Here is a 17,488-nt window from a genome sequence, read left to right as displayed (position 1 = left end):
GAAACCTTTGTGTTAGTGGAGTGCAGGGAAAGGAGAGAATAATTCTGATGAGGGCATGGGTCAATGCAGAGGTCTTCTCGGTGGTCAGAAGACGTTATTTTAGAAATACAAAATCTGTGTATTTTTAAGAAAATCTATCATTAGAAATTGTTGTGGCCGAGGCCATGATTCATGCAGAGAATAAGAATAGTTCTTCCTTGACTGTGAAGTGTCATTGAAGAAAAAATTCAAGAACTGAGGGTAAAAGTAAAAGTGGCTTTCTAAGAAAGAGAAAAAAATTAGTCTCATTAATCCAGAATCTGCCAATTGCTTTCTATAATATCCCAGAAAAAGAAAATTAAAATGTTGACCTTTGTTCAACTAATAAATCTTATTTTTATGCTAAATTATCTTTACCTTTGTTTTGCCTAATAATATATATTAACTTGATCACATTGGCTTAAAATAATATCGAATGATTCATCCGGATTTCTTGCACTTTTCCATGAATGACAGAATTCCTAACACATAATTTCCTTCAAAACTCTTTGCAGGTCTTCTTAATAGGTAAGATCGCGTCTCCGACTCAGAACTGGACAGAAAATAAACTGTTTGGGCTTTAGAAAACACAATCAAAATCTTAAGCAGGATGTTCCTATTAAGAAATATAAAATAGCCATATTTTCATTTTCTGGGGGATAGCTTTTAATGGAAGCGAAACATCAAAAACTATCCTGATTACATTTTTAATAATTTTCTTACATAAATAGTAAAAGAGCTGGCTTGAGTATGAAGGTGTATTTTAAATGCCTTTCTATATTTTAACATTAGATTCCCCACAAAACAAATAACTAAACCATAAATTACTTTTTAAAAGTGTTCTCATTTACCATCATATCAGTTTTTACAATAGAAAACTGTTAATGTAATGTTCCTTTTATATTCAATACTCAATTTTTATATATATATATTTTTATTATACTTTAAGTTCTAGGGTATATGTGCACAATGTGCAGGTTTGTTACATATGTATACATGTGCCATGTTGGTGTGCTACACCCATTAACTCATCATATACATTAGGTATATCTCCTAATGCTATCCCTCCCCCTCCTGCCAACCGTGAGCTTTGCCTTTTGTTTTTAAACTTTTATTTCCTTGTCCTCTAAGGATCATATTTTTTTCCATACCAATTTAGCACCTACTGTTCTTAAAGTGAACAAATCCAACTTCATTTTTGGACCATTAACTTTTAATTATTTCCAGGGGAACTCATTTTATTAGTGCAAGCAAGCTAAAGGAATGAAATATATAATTTTCACTAAAATGCTCCATTTAGATACTCCATATATGTTTGTTAGATTGAATTTGTTGAAGTCTAGCCTTTCTACATTATAACCATATAAAGTGCAGCCACCACAGTTGGTTAACATATAAACAAAACTTTAAAATTACTTGGATCATCTTGAAAAAGCAATTATAAACATATGTAATGCTAAATAATTCTGCAGACTTTATCTCCAGTTTGCCAAATGGTACTCAGATGGGAAGCAAACACTGTATTTGCTGACCTGAAAATCAAAGATAACTTAAAAGAATGTCTTGATATTTCAGGTGGGACTTAGTTATTAGGAGAACTTGGCTTAAGCACCTATTTCTTCAGAGTTTGGAAAAAAAGAAAACAGGTTTCTATTCGTTATCCACGTCCCTCATTAAAGACTGGTAGATGACTCAGTGGCCAAAAGAAGACAGAGACCAAAATGCAAAATAGATTATTAATAAGTAGATAGATAATATAGGTAGCTATAAATATACAGAGTTCAATACTATTCATATTTTGAAAAAAGACAAGAATTACATGCATTTTATATCCCACATCTAGTAAGTCAAGTACTATCTTTCCAGAGGAAAGTTATGTAGCATATAGATTCAGTACTGATAATTTTCTGCTTCTGAAAAGTTTTGAATTTTTCTGAGTGCCCAAATTGCCTTAACAAACTTTTATATATATAGATATATATAGATATATAATATATAGCCTTCCTTTCTTTTAAAAAGTGTGTTCCTTTGTTTATCGATGGTTTTATTATAGACAATATGTGTGTGTGTGGTAAAAATTCAAATCTTTCAAAGATCTCATTGTGATGAAATGGTAATATGTATTTCTCTTTATGCCAGTTTCCAATTCATGACAGGTTCTCCAAAGGGAAGCCCTGTTATTAGTACCTTATGTATTTTTTTCAAAAGTATTATTTACATCAAAATATATTTCAAAATGCTTTTATGTTATGGATAAAATAACATCATACCTCACTGTATTGTTATAATTAATCCACACAAAAATAATTAGTACACTTTTGTTAAACTTAGGTTTGGAAGGCTTAAAAGGAGGTAAAAATAAACTTCTACTTTGCATTCTTAAAAGACAATCTTGTTTATGCTATATTTCAGGACAAGCAATTTAATAGAAAAGTGAAGATTCTTCATTATAATTTGAAAAAAAAAAGAATTATAAAAGGTCTTGTACTAAAATAAATTCAAAGTTCAATTTATCTCTTATAGCATTGTAAGCTAAAAGCAACCATCTTAGTTGTATGGCATTTTTAGAACCTCCTTAAATTTCTTTAAAACACTGATTACCACTTGGATAGCAATAATTTAAACTCAGAACTAAAGAAAGTTCCAATCTTTTTAACTAGTTCACAACATTCTAAAATCTTCTGATTTATGTATCATATATACTACACTTATTCAAAAGATTCTTACTTTCTTTTATCAGGCTCTATTTCATTAGCTCTTCATATGTTTTAATAATAAATATATCTACAGATTTTTTCTATAATATTTCTCAATTCCAAATTAAGAATGAATAAGTGCTTCCATACAACTTAGGCAAAATCACTGCAGCTTCCAGGCCCCTTAGCTCAGACATACAAGATCAGCATTTCTACTGCCCTAGTCCTAGACTACCTCAGCTTTCCCCAAGAAGGCTTATTAAAAAGCCGAATCCCTGGGATCCACTTTGGACCTACTGAATATGAATCCTTAGTGAGCTGTAGAGCAACCTGTATCTTGACAAAATTCTATGCCAATTCTTAACTGTATTAATGTTAATATTATGCTGTGAAATAAGCCAGGCATAGAAAGATGAGTACTGCATGTTCTCATGCACGTGGAAGCTAAAAATGTTGATCTCATAGAAGTAGAGAATAGAATAATGGCTACTAGAGGTAAGAAAGGCTGGGGAAAGGGGGAGATACTGAAAAGGTTGTTAATGAATACAAAATACAGCCAGATAGTAGGAATAAGTTCTAGTGTTCTATTTTTGGGCAACTAACTTTTAACTATTTTAATATATATTTAATAACATATATTTAGTATATATTTAATAACATTCATATTTATTTACACTTATATGAATTGGGGGGCAACCAGTCGAACATCCTTTTATTATCACTGGATGAACAGCATCTATTATGTACTTCTCTATGAAATATATATTTAATATATATTTAATTGAGTATTGAATATAAAAAGAACCTTAGATTAACAGTTTTCTATTGAAAAGGGTGATATGATGGTAAATGAGAACATTTTTCAAAAATAGTGTACAGTTTAGTTATTTGTTTTGTGGGGAATGTAATGTTAAAATACAGAAAAACATTTAAAACACATGTTTATACTCAACCCAGCTCTTTTAATATTTATGTAAGAAAATTATGAAAGTGTCATCGAGATCGATTCTGATTTTACACTTTTGTTAAAAGCTATCCCTTAGAAAAGTGAAAAGATGACTATTTTACATTTCTTAATAGGAACATCTTACTTAAGATTTTGATGATGTTTTCTAAATGCTAAAGCATTTATTTTCTATCCATTTCTGAGTCAAACATGCAGCCTTACCCATTAAGAAGACTTGCAAAGAGCTTTGAAGTAAATTATGTGCTAGGAATTACAGTTATGTTAATAACTGAAATTAACAATTTATTGTATATTTTCAAATAGCTAGAAGAGCAGATTTTACAGGTTCCTAACACCAAGACATACTAAATGTTTAAGGTGATTGATATGTTAATTATATTGATTTGATCATTACACCTTGTATACCTGTATTAAAATATCACACTGTACCCCATAAATGTGTATAATTGTTATGTGTCAATTAAAGGTAATAAAAGCAAAAAGATCTACAAAAAAGAAACTTTGAGAACTACTGAAATTGGGTCCATTCAGCTCTAAGGAATATCAGAATCTGATATATCTAGATGCCAGCTGTATTTTCCATTCTGGGATACAGAGTAAGCAGGCTTTACTGCTTTGTTCAAGGTGAGATTGTTTATTGCTGGCTGTGCTACTAGGTATCCAACCAGACATTTCCACGTAATTCACCTAAGGTCATAAAACATGGCCTCCTTTCCCGTAGTATTCTTGGGATTTTTTTTTAATCTTTTGAATAACTCAGGAATGCTTCCTCAATTTTTGAATGCTCCTGAACCTCGGGTACCTGGCAGCTGAGTACCTCCTGACACAGAAAGCCCAAATACACTTACTATAAAATACACCGTTTGATGCTGCAATCCCATTACTGGGTATACACCCAAAGGACTGTAAATCCTATTAGAATAAAGATACATGCACACATGTATTCATTGCAGCACTATTCACAATAGCAAACACGTGAAATCAACCTAAATGCCCATCAATGGTAGACTGGATAAAGAAAACATGGTACATATACATGATGGAATACTATGCAGCCATAAAAAAAGAACAAGATCATGTCCTTTGCAGGAGCATGGATGAAGCTGGAGGCCATTATCCTTAGCAAACTAACCAAGGAACTGAAAACCAAATACTGCATGTTTTCATTTATAAATGGGAGCTAAATACAAGAAAACGTGAACACAAAGAGGGGAACAACACATACTGGGGCCTACCAGAGGTCGGAGGGTGGGAGGATGGAGAGGATCAGAAAAAATAACCATTGGTTAGTAGGCTTAGTATCTGGATGACAAAATAATCCACATATCAAACTCCCACAATGTGAGTTTACCTATATAACAAGCCTGTATGTGTACTTCTTAACCTAAAATAAAAGTTAAAGAGAAAAAGAATACGCTATAGAGAAAGAATCTCAAGTAGTGCAGACCTACACTAGTGTGGTCATCAATTTCAGACTTATGAGCAATTTAACTGCAAACAATTAAACTCTAATCTTTCTTTGATGCCTTCAATTAGAAATGACAGCAATTCTTCCTCTTTCTGTCTATGATGACTAGGTAGCATGACAATAAAGTATTCCAATTAATATTTTTCAATTAAATAATTTTGTTGAATCTGATATTTCAGCAAGGACTTTTTTTTAGCAAAGACAAAAATGGATTTTGTCCAAATTATAAGTAGATTCATATTTTTAATTTTAAACTTGGCATTCAACTTATATAGTGAAAATTACATTTTTAGCTATCAAAATATTACTAATCAGTAATTCTGATAAGCAAAAAGAAGGAGTGTCAACTTACAAGGAAGTCAGCGTATTGGAACCTGGATCAACAAAACTTTGTAAAACTCTTAATGCTTGGTGAGTTCTAAATGTCTATCTGAAATTAGGTGCTTTGGCAAGCAAAACTTTATCCTATCCCAATCCATTAAAATAAGCCTAAAGTTGTAATTAATTTTAGAACCGGGCTCTTGGATTTCCTACATGGCTTTCATTTTGATTATTAGGTATGAATTTCACAACTAATCACTAAAGCGAGTTAATTTCCTTATATGAAACAATCATGTAAATTTATAGTCTAAAAGTCGCTTCAAATATGAACTTAGACCATAATGGCAAAAGGGTTATAAGCAATGCTTTGTCTCCAGGATATAAAAGGCACCTTTGAACAGGAACAATTATACTGACTCTAACTACTGATTTATTTTAATTTACAAATTTGACTCTTGGTCATATATTCTAAGAATATCTAGCTTGTCATTCAACAATTGTGGTGTCCTGATTCTCTCCTTTCAATCTTAAAATTCTTATAGCTAAATTAGTCCAAGAGAATGCTTTATATGCCCCTGAAGGATGAGCATGGAAGCCGCCCCTTGTTGGAAGGCTAGGCTCTGTGGTGAAGAAGTAGGCAAAACTCAGATAAAGTCAAAATATGCTAGGAATTCCCTTGGTATGACATTCTTCAGGAGCCTGACACATTGTCTCTTAATACACCCAGTTTTTCCTGCAATGTCAGAATGGACTGTGAGGCCTTAGGTTGACCCTACATAAAGTTGTTGGCTTACTTTGAAAACCTCACTGTATGGAAAATACCCATAGTTTTTTTTTTTTTTTTTTTTCCTTTCAGTTCTGGGATGTATGTGCAGAATGTGCAGGTTTGTTGCAGAGGTATACATGTGCCACAGTGGTTTGCTGCACCTATCAACCTGCCATCTAGGTTTTAAGCCCCTCATGCATTAGGTATTTGTCCTAATGCTCTCCTTCCCCTTGCCTCCCACCCCCTGACAGGTCCCAGTGTGTGATGTTCCCCTCCCTGTGTCTGTGTGTTCTTATTGTTCAACTCCCACTTATGAGTGAGAACATGCGGTGTTTGGTTTTCTGTTCCTGTGTTAGTTTGCTGAGAATTATTGTTTCCATCTTCATCCATATCCCTGCAAAGGACTTACCCACAGTTTTTTTAAAGTCACACTTAATGCTGCAAATATACCCACTTAAAGGGGCACATAGAGACAAAACCAAAGGAAAAAGGCATATTCATGTTTCTCTGTTACTTTCATTCGGAAGAAAAAGATTAGTGATTCGGGAAAGGTTGGATCGGTTGAACTACCTAAATTTGTTTTCTGTCTCTCTCTGTCTGTTTCCAAACTTAGTTTAATTTCTGTAAGCTAAATGAGCATATGATGTGAGTGCATTTTATTTGCAAAAATTAGCTGCCCCTATGTAAGAAGGAATTATTTTACCCTTAATTAATTGTAATCAATAATACATTTTCATATTATTAACCAATTAGCCAACATTTCTGACTTGATAAATTTTCAAAATTTTTGAAATATAATACAAATGATTTATTTAGATTTCACTATGTAAAACTATATATCGTTTGTATATAATTTTATATATAATATAATTTATATATTACATATAATTTTTATATATTATGTTTTATATATATATAAAACAAGTATAACACTGGCGCCTACTTTTAAATCAATTAATTTATGAAATATAGGTGAGTCTTTTTGTTTCTCTTTTCATTACTGCAAAGGAATTAAGTTCATTCAATGGAAAATAACAGCAGTTCCAGAGTACACTCAGGGAAATGCAGTAGAAATAACAAAGTTGAAAAATGTAGAAAAGTTGTTAGGAAACATCTTTTTTCCATCATCTCATATTTTTTTCCCAAATAATTATGTGATACTACTATTCTGTAAATATATATCTTTACCATTAATAAGGAGGGGCTTATTCTGTTCATTCTTTTAATGAATGGAATCATGGAATACTTTTATTTATATGTTTTTACCAGTAGCAAGCTTATAACTTTGATTGGATCAAAGAAAATATAAGGTGGAAAATTTTGTTTTAAAGTGAGGCACCAAAAGACTAACACCAAGAGGTTAAGTGTTCATCACGCCTCACTGCGAATATCTTATGCCATCCACCAATTTACTTCTCTCTATAGCAATTTGGTTAACACTGACAAAACCCAGTGGACAGTAACAGCCAAATGGGCAATTAGAATTCTCAGGAAAGTAGATATTCCTGGCCTCAATTATCTGCATAATTCAGTCCAACCATATGTGTAAAATATCTGTATTTGTCCAGACACTGTGTTGGGTATTGTAGAAGATGCTAAAATGAGTAAAAGTGCATTTCTACTCCTTAGAAGAGCTTACGTTTCCTTATTTCTCCTTTGCTGGTTCCTCCTTCTGTCTCCCAATTCAGGCGGCAAAAATTCAAATCATACAAAAAGTCCGTAATAAACAGTAACAGTCTCATGTCTCTCCCTCTTCACTTGTTTCCCGAGTGACAAATATTGTGGTTTCTCACATATCTTTTCAGAGGTTTTCTATGTCTATCCAAACATACCTGTATGTAAATGTATTTAAAACAATTCTACATAATGAAAAATTAGCATCATACCTTATGATGCCATGCCACAAGGTTAGTTTCTGAAACCTCTTAAGTTGCTTTCAATTTATACTCTCTCCATAGCTGATTTCATTCAGTCCCATGAATTTAAACACTATCTATGTGATAATGATTCTACAATCTGAACCTCTAGCCTTTCTTGGAATTCCTGGCTTACATATCCCCTATCTACTCAACATTTCCACTTGAAGTCTGATAGGCATCTCAGACTTATCTTGTTCCAAAGCAAACTCTTTATTTCTTTGCATCCTAGTCTTTATTTCTTGTGCTGTCTTACCCATCTCAAAAGAGTGCCAAAATCCACCAAGTTGCTGAAACAGAAATCTAAGAAATATCCTTGATTCTTCTTTTTCCCATCTACTTCACTTCCAATTCATTAGTAAATAATCTGTTTCGGAAAACCAAACACCTCATGTTCTCACTCATAAGAGGGAGTTGAACAACGAGAACACACAGACAAAGGGAGGGGAACATCACACACCACGGCCTGTCAGGGAGTAGGGGACAAGGGGAGGGATAGCAGTAGGACAAATATGTAATGCATGTGGGGCTTAAACCCTAGATGGCGGGTTGATAGGTGCAGCAAACCACCATGGCACATGTATACCTATGCAACAAACCTGCATGTTCTGCACATGTATCCCAGAACTTAAAGTAAAATTAAAAGAAAAAAGAAATGTAAAATAGCTAACCACTATAGAAAACCAACTTGATAGTACCTTTTAAAGTTACATATTTACCACCCAACCCAGAGAAATGAAAACGTCTGTCTGTAAAAATAGTTGTACATGAATATTCATAGTGGGTTTACTGATCACTCATAAAAGCCTCTAAAAACAACCCAAGTCTTCATCTACAAGCAAATAGTAAATAAATTGTTGTGTATTTACTCACTCAACAATTAAAAGGACAAAATTTCTGATATTTGAACTAGTATAGTATGGATTAATTGAAAAAATGTTACGTTGAGTGAAAGAAAGCTAAATTCAGAATTGTAAATACTGTGTGATTCCCTTTATATATAGGTGTAGATTGGGCAGAATAAATGTATGATGATAGGAAGAAGATCAGTGGTTGCTACATAAGGTGGTGGTACCAGGTGAGGAGGAATTCGCTGTAAAGGAGCATGAAGGAAATCTGTATTTTGATGTGGTGATGGTTACATGGGAATTTACACTTTTTAAAGCTGCCTCATACATTTAAAATGTGCGTATTTTATTATATGTAAATTATACTTCAATAAACTTGATTAACATACACACACACACAAATAATCAGTTTCCTTCCCAAACACCTCGCACTCATTCATCTCTCCTGATCCTCAGAATCATCATCCTTGTCCAAGTTACTATCATACCTCCTGTGCACTATTGCACAAGCTCACTACCAGCCTCCTCCTCTTCATTCTGAACCACTCCCCAAACAAACAAATAAACAAACAAACAAAAACTCTGTTCTCCATGAAGCAGCCAAAGTTCCATTTTTTTAATATGGTAAAATCACATCCCTTCTTTGCATAAGTTATAAAGTCTAAATTCTTTCCATTATTCTGAGGATAAAACTCCCTAGCTTACAGAGTCATCTGTGTCCCAGCACTTGGGTAGCTTTCTGAGCTTATCTGATGTCACTCTCACTCCAAACCAGCTCAGAATTCTCCCAATGCACTAGGCTTATTTCCTTTCCTCATCAGGTCAGGCTTGGACCCACCACAGGGCCACTGCATGGGCCATTCAAATGGCATTTCAAGGTTCTTTGCTTTCACCTCGCTGTAGCTGCCTACCCATCATTCAGATTTTTGTTTATTTATTACCCCCTCCAAAAAGCCTTTCCTGGCCATCGAGTCAAGAACAACTACTGGCTCTTTCAAATCCAGCACACAACCCATCACTATCTGACTTTGTTTGCCTAATTATTACTTCATTAATTTTCTGGCTTACTAAGCTAAACTCCAAGCTCCATGAGAGCTATGGTTTTGATTAATGTTTGATTATTGCTCTAACTACCTTAGTGTTTAGATCAATGCCTGACATGTGTTATGCATTCTATACATTGTTAAGTAAATAAATGAGTGAATGAATACTTTAAGTGCAAAGAATATATTTTCATTTAAAAACTAATCAAACCATGCTGTCTTCAAAAGAGCAAGGTTACTTAAAGATGATATCCAAAAGTAAACTCCTGCTATTGTTACCAATTTTGCTATATTATCCCCTTACATTTTCCTGTTTATTTCTCTTACCATAACACTCATCACTATTAACTCTATTTTCTATATATCTATTTGCTTAAACTCTGTCTCCATATACCAAAATGAAAGCTCTTCTTGGGAAGTGATTTTGTCTGTCTTTTTTCACTACTGAACACACAGTCTTGGTGAGTGACTTGAACAGAGACACTCACAAATTTTTGTGGAATGAGTGAAGCTATAAGGTACAGTTGAAAGTGATTGATTAGGTATTCTCAGTCTGCCATGAGGAAACAAAAGCACTCTTAATTCAAAGAAATGGACCAAGTAATTTAAGTAAGCATTTGAGATCATGGATCTCCTTATGCTCCTATAACTCAAATTCTCTTAGAGCTTGGGAAAGCCATTGCAAACATTTTGCCTTAGTTTTTGCTCCTTGAAAAATGGAAATTAAATGAAATAAAAAAACCAATTAAAATTATCTTATCTTTTCAGAGCAAGCCCTACTTGAAAGTTCAGTAATTACCACCAACCGATTATCATTCAGGGATAAGTAAGCACAAAGAAGAAAGTAAGAGCTATGGGAGAAAAAAATCAGAGGGCAATTTTTGTGCTGCTTAGGATAAGACTTCTCTTGTTTTGTTGAATTTCTTCATAAAAGCTCTAAAGTCTGGGGAAATGCTTCTGGGCAGCAAAGCAACGTTTCGAAGCTTACAGGTCTAAGGAGAAATTAATAAAAGGCAGTGGGGAAATTAAGTTGAACAAAAGTGCAATGAGGCATAGTTAAACCGATTAATTAAACAGGTTTTGATATGTATATAACTGAGTTGCTGAAGAATTAAAAATAAATCTAAGATTTTAAATAAGTGTTCGGTATTCAATAAAACACCAAAAGGTAACATTCAGAAAACACGCAGTTTTTTTTAGTAGTGTTCTTTGATGAATTTCTTTCTCATTCATATGCCTCACCAACTCTCTTTTCCCTAGTAATCTTAAAGAAACTATGCTTTCAATAATATGTAAAAGTCTTAGACTTTGCTCGATTTTCCTCTACATTCTTCTTACGCCAGTTTCAAAACAATGATACTTTCTTGTGGTATCAACTAGGAAAGATTTATTTTTCAGTAATATGTCTACAATTTTTCAGAAAACAATGAAAATTATCTTGCTTAATGCACCTACAACCTGGCAGGTCTGACACAGAACAGGTGTTGAAAACACAAGACCAAAAGCTGGGTGTCACAAAGACGGAGGTTTGATTCCAAACTTATCACTTATGAGCTATGAGACCCTGCACACATAGCTTAGCTCCTAAAAATTTCAGTTTCCTCCACTGTGAAAATGTTAAGTGTGATATTTGAAAATTCCTTGGCTTAATGTCTGGTAGAGACATCTCTCAATAAACTGAAAGTATTAACAGTAGAAGCAGATTCCAACTTGCAGATATGTTTCGATTGTCAAAATTGCTTGTTTGGAAGTTTAAACATATATTTCATCAAAAATTATATTAAAAAATGAAATGGTCAGTGGTAAGCAGGTTTCTAGATGAACCTTCAAAACCTTCATTTACCGTAACACGATTTAAGTCAAAAATTCTTCTAATTGTCTTCTGGTTAGGGTGGTCAAATGGTCCTTGTTTTTTTTCTGGACTTTCCTGGTTTTAGCATTGAAAGTCCCTCATCTTGGGAAACTCTTTGTGCTAGACAAATTTTAGCATGATTCCTTCGTTTGGAAGCTAATCATTATTCATTTGTTTATCCATTTTTTTTCTGCAGTCCCAGGTATGTTCTTAGGCTCTGGAGATATAAGGGCAAATCGGATATGGTCTCTGCCTTTAATAAACTTAGAGCCTAGCAAATAAGACAGACAAATGAACAAGCGTCAGCAAGTCCTACACAAAATGCTAATGATGGCGGCTTGCCCAGGATGCAAAGAAACATAGCTGATAGGCACCTCATGCAGACTTGGACGAGGTGATCACTGAAATGGATCTGAAGTAGGTATGCAGCTCAAACCAGTGCCTCCTATTTAATTCCTTTGGACATTTTCCATTTCTGAGCTCAGAATTCCTTAAATATACATATTAAAATGCAGTCTCTTTAGATTCTCTTATGTCGTTATCTAAACAGATTTTGAATAACTTCTGATATGCATATAATCTTTATGGAAAACTTAGTAAAATATCAATATAAATAACCAGAAACCCTTGCTTTTATAGCAGTTCCTCCTACTTTGGATATATAACTAACTTAAAAATCTCCTTTTAAAATTGCAAACTGCCTGCTTGCTTTTTTATTATTTGGAATTCATTTCACAAAGGAAATTACTAGAATGCCCTGTTAAATTGAAAGCAAAACAGACGTTATCATAAATAATATTGCTCTAGCTATAATACTGCAGTAGTTGCTCTAAGGTTAGTGAGTTAAAATGTTTCCCAAAGCTTGTGATCAAAATATCGGCATTTTATTTTTGCATTCTTCAATTAAGTTTTAAAGTATTCCTGGAGCATGTCTTTATCGTTACAGCAAATGCTATAGCAAGAAGATGATAAGACAAACTGCTCATGCAATCGAAAGCTTGGGTGTAACATACACGGATTAACAGCATGAATATTTGGTTTTCCTCCTGGGGAAAGAAACATTTTTCATAGACTCTGAAGGTGAGAAAGGCACTTATTTTCAGGCAGACTGTAAATTTCATGGGGGGCAGGGACCATGTCAATATTGTTTACTGCTGTGTTCCCAGTACCCAGAACATAACTGATGCACAAAATGGTTGAGTAAATAACAAAACAAATTTACAAGTCTTCATCCTGTATTTCCAACAAATGATTATTCAGTCTCTGAAAAGCTCTAGCAACTGAAAAACCATCTTTGCCACCTGTCAAAATCAGTAAACCTCTTTGACACCAGTAAATTATGCAGCTTAAGTTTCAGGGTTAGCTAATTACAATATGACATCAAAACCACATATTCTATTTTTGTATTAGATTATATCTCCAATCTTGACTAATAACCTTTGAGATGTTGCATAGAAATTTACTAAGAAGGTTCATATGATTATTATAAACCACCCTTGCTGTGAAAATATATCTCATAACATGCTTTCTGTAGAATATGAACCAAAATCTTTGGTTTATAGGCTCATCAACTGCTCTATAATCATCCTGTATTTTAAGTCCCACAGAGAATTATAAATATGTGTTAGACAATGGCCTTATTGACTATAAAGGCTCTTAGTAAGTTTGAGCTCTCATAGGAAAATAGTAAAATACCCACTTATGAGTTTTGTTTTGCATTTTGATCATGATATCTACATATTTTATACATACAATATTGCTAATGCATACATATGTTACACAGTTGACATCCACTTCAAATTCAGTGGATTTTTTTTTTCTTATTTTTTGTAAAAATGGGGTCTGGCTATGTTGCCCAGGCTGGTCTTCAACTCCTGGGCTCAAGTGATCCTCCTGCTTTGGCCTCCCAAAGTGCTGAGACAACAGGCATGCACCCTCCATGCCCAGTTAATTTGTTAAAACTTTTTTGGTAGAAACAGGGTCTTGCTATGTTGTCCAGGCTGATCTTGAACTCCTGGGCTCAAGCAATCCTCCAACTTTGGTCTCTCAAAGTGCTGGGATTACAGGTGTGAGCCACTGCGCCTGTCCATAAGTTATTTTTTTTTAATTTCTAATCTTTTAAAATATCTTTTTAAATTTATTATTATTCTTATTATTATATTTTTACCTTTGAAGTTTACTACACCAACTGCAGTTGAAGCCAATCTGAGAAGATACACAGGGGCCACATCTGTTAAACTGGAGACATGCTAGGAAAGAGGAAAGAACAGATTCACCAAGACTAACAGGCAACTTGGGGGGAAAGAGATTACTCAATCAAAATAAAAATCACTGCCCCCTAATCCTCAGGATCAAAATGCCCATGCATGCCAAACACAATTATAATGGTAATTATTTAATACGATTATTATAACTACTGAACAGATCAGATCATCAAATTTGGAAATCATGTTTTCCACCTAGGTTTACATATTCACTTACTAGGTAATGGGGTCATCTCCACAGCCGAAATGTTGGTAATTTTTGACATTTGTAGCTCTACTCGGTGGTATTCATAAATTGTTCTTCTTCGAACATCTAGAAAAAAAAAAAGGAAAAAAAATCAACTTTTAACATTTCCCTGCTTACAAAACAACAGCATTTTAATAATGGATATAGAATTATATACATATAGCCCAATGTGGTTTTAAAATTAAGCCTCATCCTGTGAGAAGACTGATTAGAAAATATGTAAAAATCACATGCCAAGTAACCGGAAGTCTTTTTATCAGCAAAGTTGAAAATGTTGATTAGGGTCTCAGATATCTCACTTACCTATTAAGGCTTCAACTCATTGTCACTCAGACTATACTAAATATTTTTTTTTGGATAGACTTACACATTTTCAAAGATTTTGACTCATGAAATCAAGAAGGTAAGATGATATCAAGAAGGTAAGATAATACCATTTCTTCCATACTAAAGCTAAAGTGTTTAGAAATGGGTAATTAGAAATGTTTCACAATCTAAATAAAGTTAATGGAGAATAACAATGTGATTGCTTTAAAAGTTTAGAATAAACTTCGATAAAAGTAAAACAGAAGTTAAATCATTCTTATATATCATGGTGATCATAGTTAATAATATTGCATTGTGCTTGAAATTCAATAAAAGAATAGATTTTTAAATGTTCTCACCACACACACACACATAATAACTATTTGAGATGATGAACGTGTTTATTAGCTTGATTGTGGGGAACATTTCAGCATGTATAAATATATCAAATCATCACCCTGTATATCTTAAATACATATGATTTTTATTTGTCAATTTTATCTCCATAAAGCTGGAGGGAAAAAAGGAACTTAAATCACTTTAAAAATAAGGATTGCTATGTATTAAATATACAGTATCATATCTAAGGAAGGTTAATTAACATTTATATTGCACGATGTAGTTTAAAAATCATTAGCAAATCCATCAATGTCCCTGAGGAAGAAGATAGATGGAGACTTTGACAAGAACTCTAATCATTTAAAATCCGATAAATATAAGCAAACCTGTTTTAACATCAAACCAGAACAAAACATTTAAATATACTTAAAATCCCCTTTTAAGCCTTATACTAATGTGCTCGCCTGGGTGTGGTCAATGTAAGTGGAAAAATAATGTTGTCAGCATTTTATTCCACTCTTGAAATGCCTGTAGTGATAAGAATGCATTTCTGGAATAACATCACACATATCAGTAATTAGTGAAGCTATAAACTATTTTTATTTTTGAGACAGGGTCTCCGTCTGTTGCCCAGTCAGTGGTGCAATCATGGCTCAATGCAGCCTGGACCTCCTGGGCTCAAGTGATCCTCCCACCTTAGTCTCCCAAGTAGCTGGGACTACAGGCATTTGCCACCATACCCACTTAATTTTGTCCTCATTTTTTGTAAAAATGGGGTCTGGTTATGTTGCCCAGGCTGGTCTTCAACTCCTGGACTCAAGTGATCCCCCTGCTTTGGCTTCCCAAAGTGATGGGATTACAGGCATGCACCCCCATGCCTGGTTAATTTGTTAAAATTTTTTGGTAGAAACAGGGTCTTGCTATGTTGCCCAGGCTGATCTTTAGCTCCTGGACTCAAGCAATCCTCCTACTTTGGTCTCCCAAAGTGTTGAGATTACAGGTGTGAGCCACTGAGCCAGTCCATAAGTTATTTTTAAAATACCACAGTATCCAACTCGGGGAAGTAATGTCATAGTGGTTAATAATACGTGCTCTGGAACATTCTGTCTGGGCTCAAATCACAGTTTTGCTATGAGGAATTTGTGTTACCTCAGGCTCCTTTGCTAGCTTTTCTGTGCCTCAGTTTCCTCATCTATAAAACAGGGATAATAGCACCTATATTACTGCATTGCTTTGAGGATTAAAATGAGATAATATAGGAATATTGCTAGACAGTCCCTTTCACATTGTAAATGCTCAATACATATTAGATACAATTTTTGCCTAACTTTAATATGACAACCTTAGATCATACAAGTTATATGCTGCATTTAATAATATAATCTCTATAGATCCAAACTCACTGAAATCACACTACAATCCTGGAATCAAACTTCTAGTAATTTTTCTCCATTCTTCACTTAGAGAAAGTTAAATTTATATTGAAATCATTAGAGCCAACGATGACCTCCTCTAAAATATAGAGCAGGGAGTGTGGTGGCCCAGATGATAGTGAGTTACCTTTTAGTAGAAGTGTTCAGAAAAGGAAGATACCTACTCATCCGAGAACTTGCAGAGGCTGTCAAATGTTTACTAATAACCTATAAGTATCTCTCCTTTCCTCTACTCATATCTTTTTTTTTTAAATTATACTTTAAGTTCTAGGGTACATGTGCACAGCATGCTGGTTTGTTATATATGTATACATGTGCCATGTTGGTGTGCTGCACCCATTAACTCGTCATTTACATTAGGTATATCTCCTAATGCTATCCCTCCCCTCTCCCCCCACCCCACAACAGGCCCCGGTGTGTGATGTTGCCCTTCCTGTGTCTTTTTATCCACTTCTAATTATTCACCATGACATTGTACTGCCGAAGGGGTGGAGAAAGGGTTGAAGCAAACCCTTTTGGGGCTAGGAGTGGCTCTGGGTCACAGGCTGAAAATATCTCAGGAGTATCAGATTGGAAAACACTGTTTAAGAACTCTAATCCAGTGAAATTTTGGTATAACTGAAAGATGCATATACATTTTTCAAAAAGTAAACTTCATAAAAATCAGAGGAAATGCTGGTTTCATGGTACATAGTAAGGTTTCGTGAAGTATATAAATCACATCTTTTTTTTTTTCAGTTTTTAAGACAAATAAAAAGATGGCTCATCTTCTGTCTGTGTCTAAATAGGATTCATTCCTATGTATTGCTTTCCCATGTATTTTGCTAAACAATTAAGTTCTTATAAATAAATAAATAAATAATGTGGCCTTTCCATAAGATCACTAGGATGGGGGTTCTTGAGTCTTTGCACAGTACCTGTCATATTACTTGGTGCTTAAAATACTAGTATTCCTTTTATTTCATGTTACACTTTGAAATTCTCAACTACTAACAATGACTGAG

At 34.0% G+C, this 17,488-nt stretch overlaps 1 protein-coding gene across 2 annotated transcripts in view; it reads right to left on the bottom strand.

The window, feature by feature from the left end:
* Positions 1-17,488, bottom strand: part of PLXDC2 (plexin domain containing 2) — a 474,652-nt gene that overhangs the window by 89,141 nt on the left and 368,023 nt on the right. For both annotated transcript variants that reach the window (XM_009245164.4, XM_054522029.2), the window contains exons 8-9: positions 14,377-14,472; positions 14,063-14,144 (exon numbers count right to left, since the gene is read on the bottom strand). In XM_009245164.4, the coding sequence (XP_009243439.3) occupies positions 14,063-14,144; positions 14,377-14,472 (178 nt within the window). The remainder of the gene's footprint in view (positions 1-14,062; positions 14,145-14,376; positions 14,473-17,488) is intronic.

The sequence above is a fragment of the Pongo abelii genome, chromosome 8 (assembly GCF_028885655.2).
Source record: "Pongo abelii isolate AG06213 chromosome 8, NHGRI_mPonAbe1-v2.0_pri, whole genome shotgun sequence".
Classification (NCBI taxonomy): Eukaryota; Metazoa; Chordata; class Mammalia; order Primates; family Hominidae; genus Pongo; species Pongo abelii.
Note: the sequence above shows the minus strand (reverse complement) of the source record. Positions and strands in the feature narration are given on the sequence as shown.